The 17060-nt window shown below is 32.4% G+C and overlaps 1 protein-coding gene across 1 annotated transcript; it reads right to left on the bottom strand.

Annotated features, from left to right (window-relative positions):
- Positions 1 to 1637: 1637 nt before the first annotated feature.
- Positions 1638 to 6102, bottom strand: LOC108339718 (uncharacterized). Its single transcript, XM_017576917.2, has 9 exons — positions 5883 to 6102; positions 4379 to 4545; positions 4123 to 4227; positions 3872 to 3928; positions 3639 to 3719; positions 3370 to 3404; positions 2763 to 2852; positions 2493 to 2652; positions 1638 to 2140 (listed from the first exon to the last, which is right to left on the bottom strand). The coding sequence occupies exons 1-9, from the start codon at positions 6028 to 6030 to the stop codon at positions 2021 to 2023; spliced, it is 963 nt and encodes a 320-aa protein (XP_017432406.1). The 5' UTR covers positions 6031 to 6102; the 3' UTR covers positions 1638 to 2020.
- Between the last annotated feature and the right edge of the window lie 10958 nt (positions 6103 to 17060).

Raw genomic sequence — 17060 nt, 5'->3', positions numbered from 1 at the left:
AAATTAATTACTAATAATTTAATACTTATTAAATTGAGAAATTGTATATATATAGTTATCTTCTTAAAATATATATCTAACAATTTATAAAAGTTCAATATTGAAAACAAGAACTTTATCATATGGAAAACAAGAACTCAATTTCTAAATAGTAAGAAACTATTAAAAGTGATAAAAACTGTCTATATTTAAGAAAATGTTTTATTATGGTTTAAGGGACTATTGGGTGTGATAACACCATTTAAAATGTGATAACACCATTTAAAATCAATTAACAGCTTACACGTGTAGAATGGACAGAAACATTAAAGTGAAAACTGGATTGAGGTGAAGCATTTATGCATCTCACGTGTTTGTATCAAACTCCAATTCGCCTGCAAAAGAGATGCTGCTGGGATATGAAGAAGAATATTTAGAGTGACACTTGGTTGAGCTTAATGTTACTCTTGGATACATCATTTTCAATGAACCTTGCAAAGTTTAATCTTTTTGCATCTCCATACCTATGTTTTATATCTTCTGACTCTAGGATTTAAAAACGTGAAATATAATATCTTTAAAAATGTATTTTAAATTATACAATCTAACACACGTTTTATCATATCTAAATGATATACTTTTAAGAATATATTCCACCAATAAATAATTTGAACTTTTTTCATTCTTATTGAGATACAAAAAGAAGGTACGGAGATGCTAAGAGAAATACTCTTTTATCTGATATCTTGTTTGAAATTATATAGTAAGCTTCTTTATCGAGGTTTTCTTTTATTTTTTTAAGTTGATTTGGTATGATTCAAATAATACTTTACACCACACATGATAGAAAAACTTTGATAAAGTTAGCATAAAAAGTTTAAACAACGAAATCGATGCTTTGAGAAGGGTTTTATTTCGCTAATAGCATTTGCAAGGGTTAACTTCCTACTAGGTCAAAGAGAATTTAAAAATAAAAAATAAAAAATTAGATAACCATAAACGTGTCTTGGATAATTGAGTAACATATTTTAGATCGTTTGAGCAGAATTAAGGCTGAAATTATGTTAAACCATCCATTGCTGTCAACTTAACGAACAAGACCTTATTCATACACTTTTCATAACATAGGGACCCAATGTCTTCATTTTTAAAACCAGGTATTTAACAAAAATTCACCTTTTAACATAAGGACGAAGTAAGTACTTAAACCATAATAAATCAATCAACTTAAACTACAACTAGAAAAATATATTGTCATCTATGATTTAAAATACAATATAATATGTAAAATTAAAAATAAAATATGGTGCTTCTTTTATGGTTATAAATATAAGTGCCATAAATTAAAAATAAAACAAACGGATATATAAATTAATTTCAAAATAGACATTAACATTTGTGATTTACGTGAAAAATAAACTTGGCAAAACAACAAACATTTGGATTAGACAAAATAATGAGTAGATTTGTATTTTTATATCTTAACTCATACATTGACTCGAGATAAGAAATATAATTTTGGAAAGTAAACAATACAAAAGGGGGAAAGGATACTTGTATAAGAGAAGAGTTATAATATTTATACGCGAGAATGGTTGAGTTACATATTTGCATTGATTACTAACTCTAATGAGTTAGTTGTTATCAATAATCGAAACTTGATGTGAAAAGTAGTAAATGTAAGATGTTTATTACTATATCCAACATCAATGATAAAGGATGATCCTTCCACACTTAGACTATTTAGTGTGACAAGACAATATCATAGGATGAATGAAAGTGCATGTAATATTTTAGCTTATAACTTTCAACAGTCAACAAATGTTAGCTTCAAGAACAAGATATTGATACACTCTTTACTATTTACTGTAATGAAATAGCATCATCGTTCTAAAATTCAAGATGAATGTAGTGAAGGGTTGTAACCTGGTGATCAGTAGTGCTCAGTTAAGGGTGCAGCTAAGCATTTCCAATGTTCCAAGTAAAAGTGAGTACTGAGTCCTGTACTCTGCTGAGTGCTGAGCATACGAAAATAAATACTTCAATCGCTTGATCCATCTTCATTTTCTGGAAACACAAACCGCAAGCCTTCATTGTCTCTATAAACTTGCACCAGAACACCAGCCTTGTAGACAAACATTCCGAACATGGCTGGCACAAGCTAGGGTGAACAAGAGCAAGTATAAATAAATGACCAATGAATTTGATGAAATATGAATAGTAATACTATGATTGGATAATCTTCTCTACAAATATAAATGGAGGGGAAAGAAAAGATAAAATGAATTGAGCTTCTCTTACAAGCTTATATCAATTTATGTACTTTAGCTTTTAGAAAAATTAAATGAGATCATTTTTACAAGAGTTAAGTGTATAACTCTTATATGAGAAGTTCAATTCATTTTTCTTTCTTCTTTTCTTCTTTTATAAGTGTTTATGGTGAAATTTATTCAAATAGAAAATGCTTAGTGGCTGAAGAAACATTTTTTGATATACATGCTGCCAAGGATTACCTGGAAATCAAAAAAGTCATTGTGAAAATATTGATGAAACAGGACCCAAAGTCCATATATTGTTGCTGGAATAACAAGCCTGGGAGATGAAAGTGATATACTGCTACCCTTGATTGACCTCTCCAAGAAATCTTCAAGGTCCTCACTTCTTATACCAATTCTGGTTAAGAATTTTTTTTTTACCAAAACAAGGGAATAGAAAATGTCAACTACAGAGAATGTTAACTGGAACAATTACATCAAACTCAAAGCACAAGTTTTCATGTGTACTTCTTTGATTTCTTTTTCTTGAATATTTGAGGAACATTTTCATTGGATATGTTGTCTGCATGTTGATACAAGAGTTGAAGGTACAAGCAACTGCATTGAAATGATATATCAGTTAAGTATACTAATAAGGAATGATAAGGACAGTTACATCTTTTTTTTTCCTTCACCCACAAGGAGAAACAGTGATTAATAAATATCAACCGAGGCTCTAAGGTTATCTCCAATGCAAGAGTCATACCATGAGCTCTTATTTTACTTTATGTGGATCCTACCATGCCGCAACATTTTAAAGATATTTTGCAAGTTTTGCTCCAATGAAAGAGTTTTATAATACTCACATTTATAATTTTTTGCTTACACTTTATGCAAGTACAACCTTCAAAAGATGAAAAATATATTTTTTATTATAATGATCCAGGGTCTTAAATTTAAGACTCTCTATCAACATGCTACGATGAAGGCTTCTTATAAGACTCAAATATTAAACTTAAGACCTTGACTATAACCCCTGCATTGGAGATGCTCTAATGGTCTTAGTAGAGTATCTTAGAGCATTAACAATTACTTCAATAAGGCATAACCAATATGATAAAAGGCAATAACAAACCTGAAAAGTACTCCGATCCCGTAACTTATAGCAGCCTAAAAATATAAGAGAGGCACACATCAGTGAAGGAAATAAAAAGAAACTTAAACCTTGGGGTAGTGTTTGAAGTTAAACCATTATGGTAAGACACTGACAACCATCTAAAATTAGACTGGTCATGAAGAAAGAGAACAAAATTGAGTGGTAAGAAGCACAAAAATGATCTGGTTCCTAATTACAATAGAAAATTGATGAGACTTTTTTGAGACAACATGCAAATTAAAGTTTACCTGTACTGAAAAAATTACCAAGCAATATCCACTACATGCCAATCCAATACCCACAGATAGAAGTAGTAATTCCCTCTTGAGCTACAATTAAGAATAAAATTGAAATAATAAGAAGCTTAAACAATATCAGAACTTCTAATTGATCAAAACCTACAGCCTTGAGGTAAGAAAACACTGATGTCACTAACTTGAGCTAACAAAGAACAATAACAAGGTCAAGAGAGGTATCGTACAGATTCATACTTGAGCATGTTCAGTTTCTTGCGCCTAGCGCTGCTGTCCTGCAACATCTGTTGGTATATGAAGTGAAGCATCCAACATTATTGGATGACGACCAAGTTATTATATATTTACCCGAGAGAAGGTGAATGTGAAAATTTTTGAGAGAATAAAATGAGTCGCAGCATATCAATTTCATATTTCATATACAAATTTCCCACTTCCTGTCAATGGGATGTAAATGAAAAACTAGTCTAAAGCATACCTTAGCAGTCACCTTCTTGTTTATTGGAGGAGAATTGTCGCCTGTTAACCACTCTTGGGTTTTTGTAAGTTTCAAAAAACCGCCATCATTGTCAGTTCCCGTGATCTACAAATATTAGAAAAAGCACATAAAATTGAATTACGTGACCAATGAATCAACATACAAAACTTGCAATGAATCAGAACAAGGCAAGAAACAACCAAAATTGGCACAATTGATCAAATGTATTAAATTGGAAACAAAGAGTCTACTGCACCTGCTCTGTTTCTTGAGAAGTATTATTTGTCAGCGTGTCAATGTCATAATCACCAGAGTTTCTGAAATTTCTTCTCCATAATAAATCAGAAGTTCTTGATATAAAATCACCATTTAATTCTCTCTCCTTAAAAAATATTTGCAGGACATCCTCATCGGCACTACTCACTAAAAATATAAGTTTCAACCAATTAGATTTCAACATAAACAAGGTCTACAAGTGACAGGAAAAAAAGATAAATTGACAACAATTAATTATTACTTATGTTGGGGCCAAAAGGATAGAAATAAACATGTACTTTAATAGATATAGAAGCTACAAGGATGAGATATCTCCCAATGAATAGTTAAGCTACAACTGATCAGCAAGTTTTTTCTCACATGTTCCCGCAGACAAGAGCCCTTTTAGGCCTTCCGGAGTAGTCAATGCTTATACTTAGCTATCGTGTCTCCAAATTTAATTTTTATTTACACCCTTTGATGTAAAGGCTCTATTTTTGGCTTGAGGCTAGGACATTGTGTGAATACTTATGCTCAGCTACCATGTACTGAAATCCAACGGACAGATAGGATTGAAGTCTTGCGTACTGCATCAAAGGCACTCTAATACCATATCAATGACCAGTCCTCCAAAAAGCTTAGGCTATTAGGTTTTAAACAACATGAATGGTTATTATATCTAACATTACATCAATGGAAAGAAGGCCCTAGAGTTATAAAGAAAATTGTGATAAGAATGTCCAACCACACTAGCTTTTCAATTAAGAGCTGGGGAGAAAGGAAATCATTAAATTCCCCTACAGATAACTGAAACAATTGTTTGACAACAGTCGTTTACTTGTTTTGATGCACCCTCGATTTGAATGTATCAAAAAACTATTCGTTCAAGAAAACTACACTTGAAATTCCTCTTCTTTCTAACGGTCCAACCTCATTCTCTTGCTATCCAAACTCCAAAAAGATACATTTACTTACACGAGATAACGTTTTCAGTCAATCTTAAACCTAGCTATCATGCAACGTAACAAAAAAAAATGTTTTTTTAAATGATCCAAGCACCGTATTATATTTTCAAAAGTTTTCTCAGACAAAATATTCAGTTGAAACAACGATGAGGAGCTAGCAAGTCAGAATTATTATTTTTAAAAACCAAGTGTTCCAAATGGCAAAGATTAGAGCGTCTTCGACGAATCTTTCCAATCCAGAATCTAAGTTATCAAACTGTAGTACAAAGTATCTCCAAATCAAACTGGAGATGGTGTTTCTCCAGCAGAGGGAAACACTCTTCGGAGTTCAGACAAATTATATGTGTATATAAGTACTCGTAACTATGAGAATTGTGCATGTGCACAGTTTCCATTCTGAGTTTGAAACAGCAAGTCTGATTTGCCTATAACCCTTTCCCCAAACCCCTTATTCTCTCAAAAATGCTAACTTTCTCAGCAAAGCATAAAAAGAAGTGATTAAACATGTCCAATCGGGAAGCAAGAAACAGAGTGGCTAACCTGAAGGAGGACCAGCTCTTACTCTTAGCACTGAAACCAGTGGAGTGGTTGTGGAAATAGCATTTGGGAAACGAGATAATGCAGAGATTTTTGGGAACTGAAGGCTGGAACAAGTGGGGGGTAATGTAAACCTTGAAAGGGTCTCCATGACATAGATGGAATGGAACCCCTACAATCTGAGCTACCTTACCCGCAACAGCATCACCTTTGAAAAAAAATAGATATTAACAAAAGTGCACCAAATTTTAATCATTATTGCAATTTTGGACTCAGAATTTATGCACATAGGCTTTGGTCCTTATTTCCAACAAAGGAACCGATAAATATAAATTAACAGATTATGTGAGATAAAAGTTTGATAATTTTCAATTATAACAATTGGTTTGGAAAGGAATATTACATTTTTTTTTCTTTAAATGGTATGCAATATGTTATTATAAGAGTATTATTCCTTAGAATTGTTAGTACTCCATAGGTTGAATCATGGTAATTTGTAATTTAAATAATTAGCTTATAATTCACATTATTATTTTTATGTTTTTAACTGTTAATTTATACATTTTTCGTGTTGTACTTAACCTATTTTAGAACAATAATATTGTTTAACATAATATATATATATATATATATATATATATATATATATATATATATATATATATATATATATATATATATATATATATATATATATATATATATATATATACTTCGTACATTTTGCATTGTCTGGTGTTGTGCTTGTGTGAGCTCAAATACTTCACACGACTTGATCGTTTCATGGTATAATTGTCCAGACTTCAACTTTCGTTCATTGGTTATATTTTTTTCTTTTTCTTTTTACTTTAAATTTTTTATTAATAAACCTTTTTTAAAAATAATCACTATTTTCCCATATGTTTCAATTCCCGCTTCGAGTGGCCATGCAAATTGTATTTCTTTTTTATTTAAAGTTAAAATTCTAATCTTAAGTTGTGACATTTTTTCAAGGAAATCATAATTTAAAAAAATGGACACATAATTTATTCTGATTTTGTCGAAATTCCAGTTTAACTTCTCTTCGGTATATATCGTGCCGTATTCAGAAAATAGTACGTGAAACGTAACTAGTGTACTGTGCACTAATTTTGCTGTTAGTGATACTAATTCTGACCAATGCCTAAATGTATTGAGATGGATTTAAAAATATGATAACGGACGAAGGAGATTAATAATAATAGGTCATATGTTAGGGTTAGTCTTGTTAGAATTACCTACCAATTAAGTGACTCATGTGAAAATAAATTAAGGGTCAAAATGTGATTTAATTTAATTGAGGGACTTAATGACAAAATTACAATTTGATGGAAGTTGTATAAGTATGTGAGAAGGGTTCTGTCCCTTATGAATGAAGAAGCTCTCACCATTGAAACCACCGTCAAGAAAGTTTGAGAGAATTATAGCTTGCATCAAGGGATAGATTGGGTAAGGAGTTGAAGATCAAGAGCAAGGAAAACATGGATCAAGGTTAGTGATTTCTTATCTTCATTATGTAATTATGTTTATTGTAGTGAGAATCATAAATTCTTAAGATCCTAATGTCATGTAATTAAGATCATGAAAACTTACATGTGGTATCAGAGCTTAGGTTGTTAGATTTATGATTCTCCTAAAATGAATCTTAATTATAATATTTATGAATATTATGTTTCTGTAAGTTGCTTATGATGATATTGTAGTGCTGGAATAAATGCTTTAAATTGTATGTTATGTTGGAGGTAGAAGATGATGAATAGTAGTTTTAGGAAGAAGATGATGAATAGTTATTGGATGATAATGCTTACGGGAATAGAATGCAATGCCAAAACTATTATTAAAGTTAAGTTTAACTTTATGAATGTTGTTGCCGTGAATGGTGAAGGTGCATTGAAAACTTTTCCAAAGTTGTGTTTTTAATGAATAGTATATGAAGTGGTTTACGGGAATGCATTGCCAAAATGAATTGAAAGTTTAACTTTATGAATATTATAATTGTAAGAATGGGACATTGTGTGCAACATGTGAATAATGAAAGGCAACTTTCATTTTGGCTTTATATGAAGAATGGTGAGCACACCCCACGTAAATGAAAGCCACTTCTTTTGCTTTTGCTTTTGTTTTTATTTTATATGATAATGGTGCTATGCTATCCAACATACATCACGCTACACGTAAATGAAAATCAATTTTCATTTTGCTTGTTTTATATGAATGGCAGTAGCTAACATACAGCACACTTAATAATTAATTATTTATGCAAATTTAAAGAAAAAGTTTTATCACTGTTATGAAATTTAGTCACTTAAATTGAAATTAGGTTTTTCAATTTAATTATGACACATAATAAATTTTATGTGAATAAATGTATATTGTTAAATTAAATTTAACAAGGATGTTATGTATGGTGAATAACAAATTAAGGTTATTATTATTATTATTATTTGAAATTAATTATGGTAAATTTTGTTAGTCACCAAAGTGACCAAAATTTTAAAGTTATTTTAATTTCAAATTATTAATGATTTTATTTCAATTACTCATTGTATGGATGCTAAATTATGAATAATTAATTTATGGGTTAATTGAAAATTCATTATTATAAGATATTTTGTATCATCCAAAGATGATTATTTGATCTTATAATTAATGAGTATGATTGTAGATAATTTTGTATGCTCGCTAGATTTATTTATATACCCAAAGGTAGTAGATGATTCTAGTTGATGCATATTTTAATTATCAATAAAGATTTACAATTATTAGCATCATTATGCTTATGTTTGTGTATTAATGGATCTCCCAAAGGAGAACACTGATATACATAGAATGATGATTAAAGTATGAATCTGTATTTATGACTCAAAGCACTAATGATTAGCATGTATTAATTACAGTCCCCGTTCCGGTATCTTTACACTCGCTCGCTACGTCTGTTCCGGTCTTTAATGGTTTAAATTTCCCTGATTGGAGTGAACAAGTCCAATTTCACTTAGGTGTATTGGATCTTGACTTGGCTCTTCAAGTTGAGAAACCGACTGCTATCACTGATATTAGTAGCACTGAAGAGAAAGCTCATTACAAAGCTTGGGAAAGATCAAACAGACTTAGTCTAATGTTTATGAGAATGAGCATTGCAAGTAACATCAAATCTGCTATTCCGAAAACCGAAAATGCAAAAGAATTTATGAAATTAGTGGAAGAGCGCTCCCAAACTGCTGATAAGTCCCTTGCTGGGACATTGATGAGTACGTTGACCACCATGAAGTTTGACGGTTCACGTACTATGCATGAACATGTGATCGAGATGACAAATATTGCAGCAAGACTTAAGTCTCTAGGAATGAAAGTGGATGAAACTTTTCTCGTGCAGTTCATTTTGAACTCGCTACCGTCTGAGTATGGTCCATTTCAGATGAACTATAACACCTTAAAAGACAAATGGAATGTGCATGAATTGCACAGTATGTTAGTTCAAGAAGAGACCAGACTTAAGAACTTAAGAAGCCACTCTGTTCATTATCTGAAAAATCAAGGAGCTGGAAAGAAATTTAAGAAACATGTAAAGGGTAAAGGACCATTAAAGATTGATGAGTCCTCAACCAAAATCCAGAAGAAAAATGATAAATGTCATTTCTGCAAAAAGCCTGGACATTTTCAGAAAGATTGCTTAAAGCGTAAAGCTTGGTTCGAAAAGAAAGGTAAGCATAATGCTTACGTATGTTTTGAATCAAACTTAACTGAAGTTCCCCATAATACTTGGTGGATTGATTCTGGATGTACGACTCATGTTTCTAATGTGATGCAGGGATTCCTTACAATCCGAACCATAAACCCAACTGAGAAGTTCGTCTTCATGGGAAATAGAGTGAAAGTTCCAGTGGAAGCTGTTGGGACTTATCGATTAATTCTTGACACTGGATATCACTTAGACCTGATGGATACTTTTTATGTACCTAGTATCACTAGAAATTTGATTTCTTTGTCTAAGCTTAATGTTGCTGGATACTCTTTTAAATTTGGGAATGGTTGTTTCAGTTTGTTTAAGCGTGCCTGTATGATTGGATCTGGTACACTTTATGATGGTTTATATAAATTGAATTTGGATAATTTATATGCTGAAACTCTTATGACCTTGCATCACAATGTTAGCACTAAACGCAGTTTAGTGGATGAACGATCTGCTTATTTGTGGCATAAACGTTTGGGACACATTTCCAAAGAAAGAATCCAAAGATTAGTAAAGAATGAAATCCTTCCGGATTTAGATTTTACTGATCTGAATGTATGTGTGGATTGTATTAAAGGCAAACAAACAAAACACACAAAGAAAGGAGCCACAAGAAGTACACAGCTTCTTGAAATTATACACACTGATATATGTGGTCTGTTTGATGTGAATACCTTCAATAAAGAGAAATACTTCATCACCTTCATTGATGATTTTTCGCGTTATGGATATGTCTATCTACTGCATGAGAAATCTCAAGCAGTGAATGTCTTGGAAGTTTACATAAATGAAGTAGAAAGACAATTAGACAGAAAGGTGAAAATTGTCAGGTCTGATAGAGGTGGTGAATATTATGGAAGATATGATGAAAGTGGACAACACCCTGGTCCATTTGCTAAATTTCTTGAGAAACGTGGTATTTGTGCTCAATACACAATGCCAGGCACACCACAACAAAATGGTGTATCAGAAAGGCGTAATCGAACCTTAATGGATATGGTTAGGAGTATGTTAAGTAATTCATGTTTACCTGTATCATTGTGGATGTATTCATTAAAGACTGCCATGTATTTGTTAAACAGGGTTTCCAGTAAAGCTGTTCAAAAGACTCCTTTTGAGTTATGGACAAATAGGAAACCCAGTTTGAGACACCTGCATGTTTGGGGTTGTCAAGCAGAAATAAGAATTTATAATCCGCAAGAAAAGAAACTGGATGCAAGAACAATCAGTGGATTTTTCATTGGTTATCCAGAAAAATCAAAAGGGTATATATTTTACTGTCCTAACCATAGTACAAGAATTGTTGAAACTGGAAATGCTCGGTTCATTGAAAATGGTGAAACTAGTGGGAGTGTAGATTCACGAAAGGTTGAAATTACAGAAATTAAAGTACAAGTTCCTGTAATTGGCACCTCTTCTTCAAGAGTTGTTGTTCCTCATGTTGTAGAAACACACAACAATCAAGAAGAACAACACATTAATACTCCCATGATTAAGAATGAACCAGTTGTAGAACAATCACAAGAAATAGTATTAAGAAGATCTCAAAGAGAAAGAAAGTCTGCTATTTCGAATGATTATGTGATTTATCTACAAGAGTCAGAAAACGACTTAAGTATTGATAACGATCCAGTTTCATTTTCAGAAGCCATTAATGGTGATAATTCTGATAAATGGTTAAATGCTATGAAAGATGAGCTTAAATCGATGGTACAAAATGATGTATGGGATCTTGTGGAATTACCAGAAGGATGCAAGAGAGTTGGGTGTAAATGGGTCTTTAAGACTAAGCATGACTCTCATGGTAATATCGAACGCTACAAGGCCCGACTTGTTGCCAAAGGTTTTACTCAGAAAGATGGCATTGACTATAAGGAAACATTTTCACCTGTTTCTAAGAAAGATTCTTTCCGAATTATCATGGCATTAGTAGCTCATTATGATCTTGAGTTGCATCAAATGGATGTCAAAACTGCTTTTCTGAATGGGGATTTAGAAGAGGATGTCTATATGGATCAACCGGTGGGGTTCACTGAAAAAGGAAAGGAACACATGGTGTATAAACTAAAGAAATCAATATATGGACTTAAACAAGCTTCCCGACAATGGTATCTCAAGTTCAATGATACTATTATATCCTTTGGATTTAAGGAAAACACTGTTGATCGGTGTATATATCTAAAGGTCAGTGGGAGCAAGTTTATATTTTTGATTCTATATGTTGATGATATCTTGCTTGCAACTAATGATCTTGGTCTATTAAGTGAGACTAAGAAATTTCTCTCTAACAACTTTGAAATGAAAGATATGAATGAGGCATATTATGTGATAGGAATAGAAATATTCCGTGATAGATCACAAGGATTGTTAGGTTTGTCTCAGAAAGCATATATTAATAAAGTTTTAGAGAGATTTAAGATGGATAAATGTTCAGCATCTCCCGTTCCAATACATAAAGGAGACAAGTTTAATCTCATGCAATGTCCAAAGAATGATTTGGAACGGAAACAGATGGAAAATATCCCTTATGCATCTGTGGTTCGGAGTTTGATGTATGCTCAAACATGTACAAGACCAGATATTAGTTTTGCAGTTGGTATGCTTGGTAGATATCAGAGTAATCCAGGAATGGATCATTGGAAAGCTGCAAAGAAAGTTTTAAGATACCTACAAGGAACAAAGAATCACATGCTTACTTATAAGAGATCTAATCATCTTGAAGTGATTGGATATACAGATTCAGACTTTGCTGGCTGTATAGATACAAGAAAATCTACATATGGTTATCTGTATCTTTTAGCCGGAGGAGCAATCTCATGGAAAAGTGCGAAGCAGTCCGTCATTGCTACATCCACTATGGAAGCTGAATTTGTGGCATGCTTTGAGGCCACTATTCAGGCTAATTGGTTGCGGAACTTTATTTCAGGACTTGGAATAGTTGCCAGTATTGCCAAGCCGCTGAAAATTTATTGTGACAATTCCGCAGCAGTCTTCTTTTCTAAGAACGACAAGTATTCCAAAGGTGCTAAACATATGGAATTGAAATACTTTGTTGTTAAAGAAGAAATTCAGAAACATAAAGTGTCAATAGAACATATTAGCACTGATTTTATGATTTCTGACCCTTTAACAAAAGGGTTACCGCCCAAATTATTTGTTGATCATGTACAGAATATGGGCATTATGTCTACCACTGAAAGTTGAATGTTAATGTTATTAATGCTTATGTGACACTTGAGTTCTTTAATGTATAAGTTTCTGAAATTTGTATTTGTATTTTCTTCTATATGGTTATGTATACAAATTATGATGAAGAAAAACAAACAAATTATATTATTGCTATTAAAATGATATTATGTTTGAACCCATTATGTATTTAAGTTTTCTAACGTCATATTAAAGAGGAGGAGATGATACAGTAGTACATGGAAGGAGACATATCGATTGAATGATGTGCGACCGCCATGACTCTTATTATTTCTATATCTTTAATTATGAATAATGATGAAGCCAATTATGTAAAGTCCTCAAATGCACATTATGATTATTTATTAAATCACAGAATGTTTTGACATCACAAGAGTCAAGTGGGAGAATGTTAGAATTACCTACCAATTAAGTGACTCATGTGAAAATAAATTAAGGGTCAAAATGTGATTTAATTTAATTGAGGGACTTAATGGCAAAATTACAATTTGATGGAAGTTGTATAAGTATGTGAGAAGGGTTCTGTCCCTGATGAATGAAGAAGCTCTCACCATTGAAACCACCATCAAGAAAGTTTGAGAGAATTATAGCTTGCATCAAGGGATAGATTGGGTAAGGAGTTGAAGATCAAGAGCAAGGAAAGCATGGATCAAGGTCAGTGATTTCTTATCTTCATTATGTAATTATGTTTATTGTAGTGAGAATCATAAATTCTTAAGATCCTAATGTCATGTAATTAAGATCATGAAAACTTACAAGTCTGAGGCATGTGAAAAATGTAGGAGCAAGGTCCTGTTATCCATGATGTACTGCGGCTCAATAATAAGCTGATGAGAGCAAGGCATAATAAAGAAAAATTTTGCGACGTATTGGTCTGACTTTCTTTCAGTTTTCATTAACTTACCAAAACCATACAAAATTTGGATTTTTCTTAAAGAAGATATGAAAAGGGCATCAAATTGGTTAGTAATAACTTACCATTGCCATTAGGGTCTGCATTAACTGTTTCAGATAATATTAGGAAATGGCCAGGTTTAGAACAAATGGAAATTGCGTGGTATTATCCGAAATGGCTGCTAATAAATAATAATAGGACTTCCATCGTGTGAGTTATTTTTGTTTGGTATGCAAGATATTTTATGGGGTCTGTCAACAACCTTCAGCGTTATCTTTTCAGCCTGCAACGTAGGATAAGCCAACAAAAGCTGAAAAATGATAAAGTAATGGTGACTACACTGAGACGATGCCTCTTCCTTCAGCACGTCATGGAGACGTTAATATTGCCATCTAAAGTGCTGTTCATGTTGTTTAGTGGAGCTCAAGGATTTCACTCCAAAAGTCTTGAAAAGAAAGTCTCAAATGTGATTCTAAAAGCAAATCAAACTAGTTACATTATCATAAATTCAAATTGACTAGCATATCATAGTACGGTCTAAACCAGTTTCCAGAGCTACCATACTATCCTCCCTATTGTTGGAACAATTTTTCAATAACTTAGGGAAACAAGATGAACAACAATATAGACTTGATATAATCTTCTAGGCGTGAATATACACTTTCCTAAAAGCAATATTTTGGTCCTTATAAGAGTAAAGGGAACCACGAAATCCGCTTTTGAGATACAAAGAAGAAATACAACGTGATACTCACTCTTAGTATTAACGTTAAACAAGAATATGATTCTCAGGAATTGATTTGTGTGTTAAGAGAATGAGCGAATTAAATTTCAGTAGAGGACAGGATCTCTTTATATAAATGTTGATCAGGCATCTTTCAAATCCAAGAGATACCATATTCTAATTAGTTACATTTCTTGATTGTAACTTTTCATGAATGGTTGTAACTCTTCATGAATAACAACTTTTCTGACTAGTTGCATTTCTTGATTGTAACTTTTCATGAATGATTGTAACTCTTCATGAATATTGTAACTCTTCATGAATCTGAAAACTGTCTCTAATACTCTTAAATTCCAACAATCTTCCACCATTTGAGAGTATTGTATAATTACTTAACACAAACATCAATTTAATAATTGCAATCTTACACATAAATGAAAGTGTACATAGACTTGAACTTTCACTTAGTAGAATACACATTCCAGGAATTTGAATTTTATTGGTGTCGAAACGATTGAACCAACATAATACATAATGAAATCTTGAAGATACTCTACATATAAGATAAATTACATATTCTTGTTATACTTGACACAATAGGGCCATGCGTCCATATCTATTCATAAGTGTAACAAAGTCATGCCCCCTTAACTTCTTGAAGCGGCCAAACTTCGCACTTACATAGGTTAATTTCTTAGGTAAACATGTTTCTGTGACAAAACATAAATTCAAGAAATCAGTTAAGAATTACTCAACCTCCTAAGCATCACAGATCTAAAACACTCTTTAAATAATTATTTGTGCTTTCAATCATCAAATAAGAGATTTAATCTTATTGAACTTAAGACTCAATGTCATATTAAGTGTTAAGTTAAGATTCCCTTACTTGTGATTAATTGTGGGCTCTATTCCTATTCCAATTGTCATTCTGGAAATGGAATCTTTAGCAAATGCCTTAGTAAATCCATCAGCCAAATTAAACTTCGTTCGTACGAAATCTACTGTAATAATTCCATCTTTGATGAGTCCTTGGACATAACTATGTCTCACAGCAATATGTCTTGATTTGCCATTGTATATTTGACTATAAGCCTTTGCCAATGTTGCAACATTGTCACAATGTATTGCTATTGGTGATATTGGTTTTGGTAACAATGATATCTCCAACATGAGATTCCTCAACCATTCGGCTTCCTTTCCTGCCGAGGCTAGAGCTATAAACTCTGAAGCCATAGTGGAATCTGTAATGCAAGTTTGTTTCTTGGACGACCAAGAAATTGCACCTCCCCCAAGGAGGAAAATCCAACCACTAGTTGAAGAGTGATCTTCTGCATTTGTAATCCAACTTGCATTAGAATATCCTTCCAAAACTTAAGGATAACCACTATATGTTAATCCATAATTAATAGTTTTCTTTAAATACTTAAGTACTCGACGCACTGCTTGCCAATGTGATAGACTAGGGTTACTAGTATATCTACTCAATTTGTTTACTGCAAAAGCAATATCTGGCCTTATACTTGTCATTGCATACATTAAACATCCTATTACCCATGCATATTCCAGTTGTGAAACTGCTTTACCATCATTAGGTAATATCTTTAAACTAGGATCCATAGGGGTTGAAGCAAGAGAGCATTCATAATTGTTGAATTTCTTGAGTACTTTCTCAATGTAATGAGATTGAGACAAAATTAATTTCTCATTTTCTCTCTTAATCTTTATACGCAGTATAACATCTGCTTCTCCCATATCCTTCATAGAGAAATAAGATGATAGAAATGTTTTGGTCAAATTAACTTGATCTAAATTTGTTCCAAAAATTAGCATATCATCAACATATAAGCAGATTATGACACCATTACCATTGTCATCAAATTTACTATAATTAACATGCCCAAGACGAAAATGCCATAAAGAAGAATCATGATTCACAACATAAACAAAGTCTTTCACATTATTTATTACACTTAGTTTGAACATATTATTACAAAGATATCCTAGTCCAACAAATACACCACCCTTGGATAATATGAATTTATCATATTCAAATACCAATTTAAATCCCAACCGATTCAAAATTACTCCAGAAACTAAATTTCTTCTTAATTCTGGAGCATATAAAACATCTCTTAAAACAAGTGATTTTCCAGAACTAAGTAATAATTCTACTTGTCCAACATTGAGGACTTTAGCCATAGAATCATTTCCCATGTAAAAAACTTCTCCATTGTCATCTTCTTTAAAAGTTTTGAATAAACAACGTTCTTTACAAACATGTCTTGAAGCCCCTGAATGGATCCACCATGAATCATCAGTTTGCACACAAAAGATTTCAGAAACCATCTCCACAAAATTCAAAACAGAATTATGTGCAATTTGTGTACAATTACCTTTTTGCAGTTGGCCTTGGCTAGACTCGCCTTGACCTTGTTTACCGCCATTCTTGGCCATCTTCCTTTTCCAGATTGTGCAATCCCTCTTTAAATGACCAGGCTTGCCACATTCCCAACAATTTGCTTGTTGACTTTCTTTACCAAAATTTGGCCTTTTGTTCATCTTTCCTTTATGGAAATTATGAGGCATTTTCTTGTTATTTGGTATTGT

This window comes from Vigna angularis, chromosome 5, assembly GCF_016808095.1.
Source record: "Vigna angularis cultivar LongXiaoDou No.4 chromosome 5, ASM1680809v1, whole genome shotgun sequence".
NCBI classification, from domain to species: domain Eukaryota; kingdom Viridiplantae; phylum Streptophyta; class Magnoliopsida; order Fabales; family Fabaceae; genus Vigna; species Vigna angularis.
Note: the sequence above shows the minus strand (reverse complement) of the source record. Positions and strands in the feature narration are given on the sequence as shown.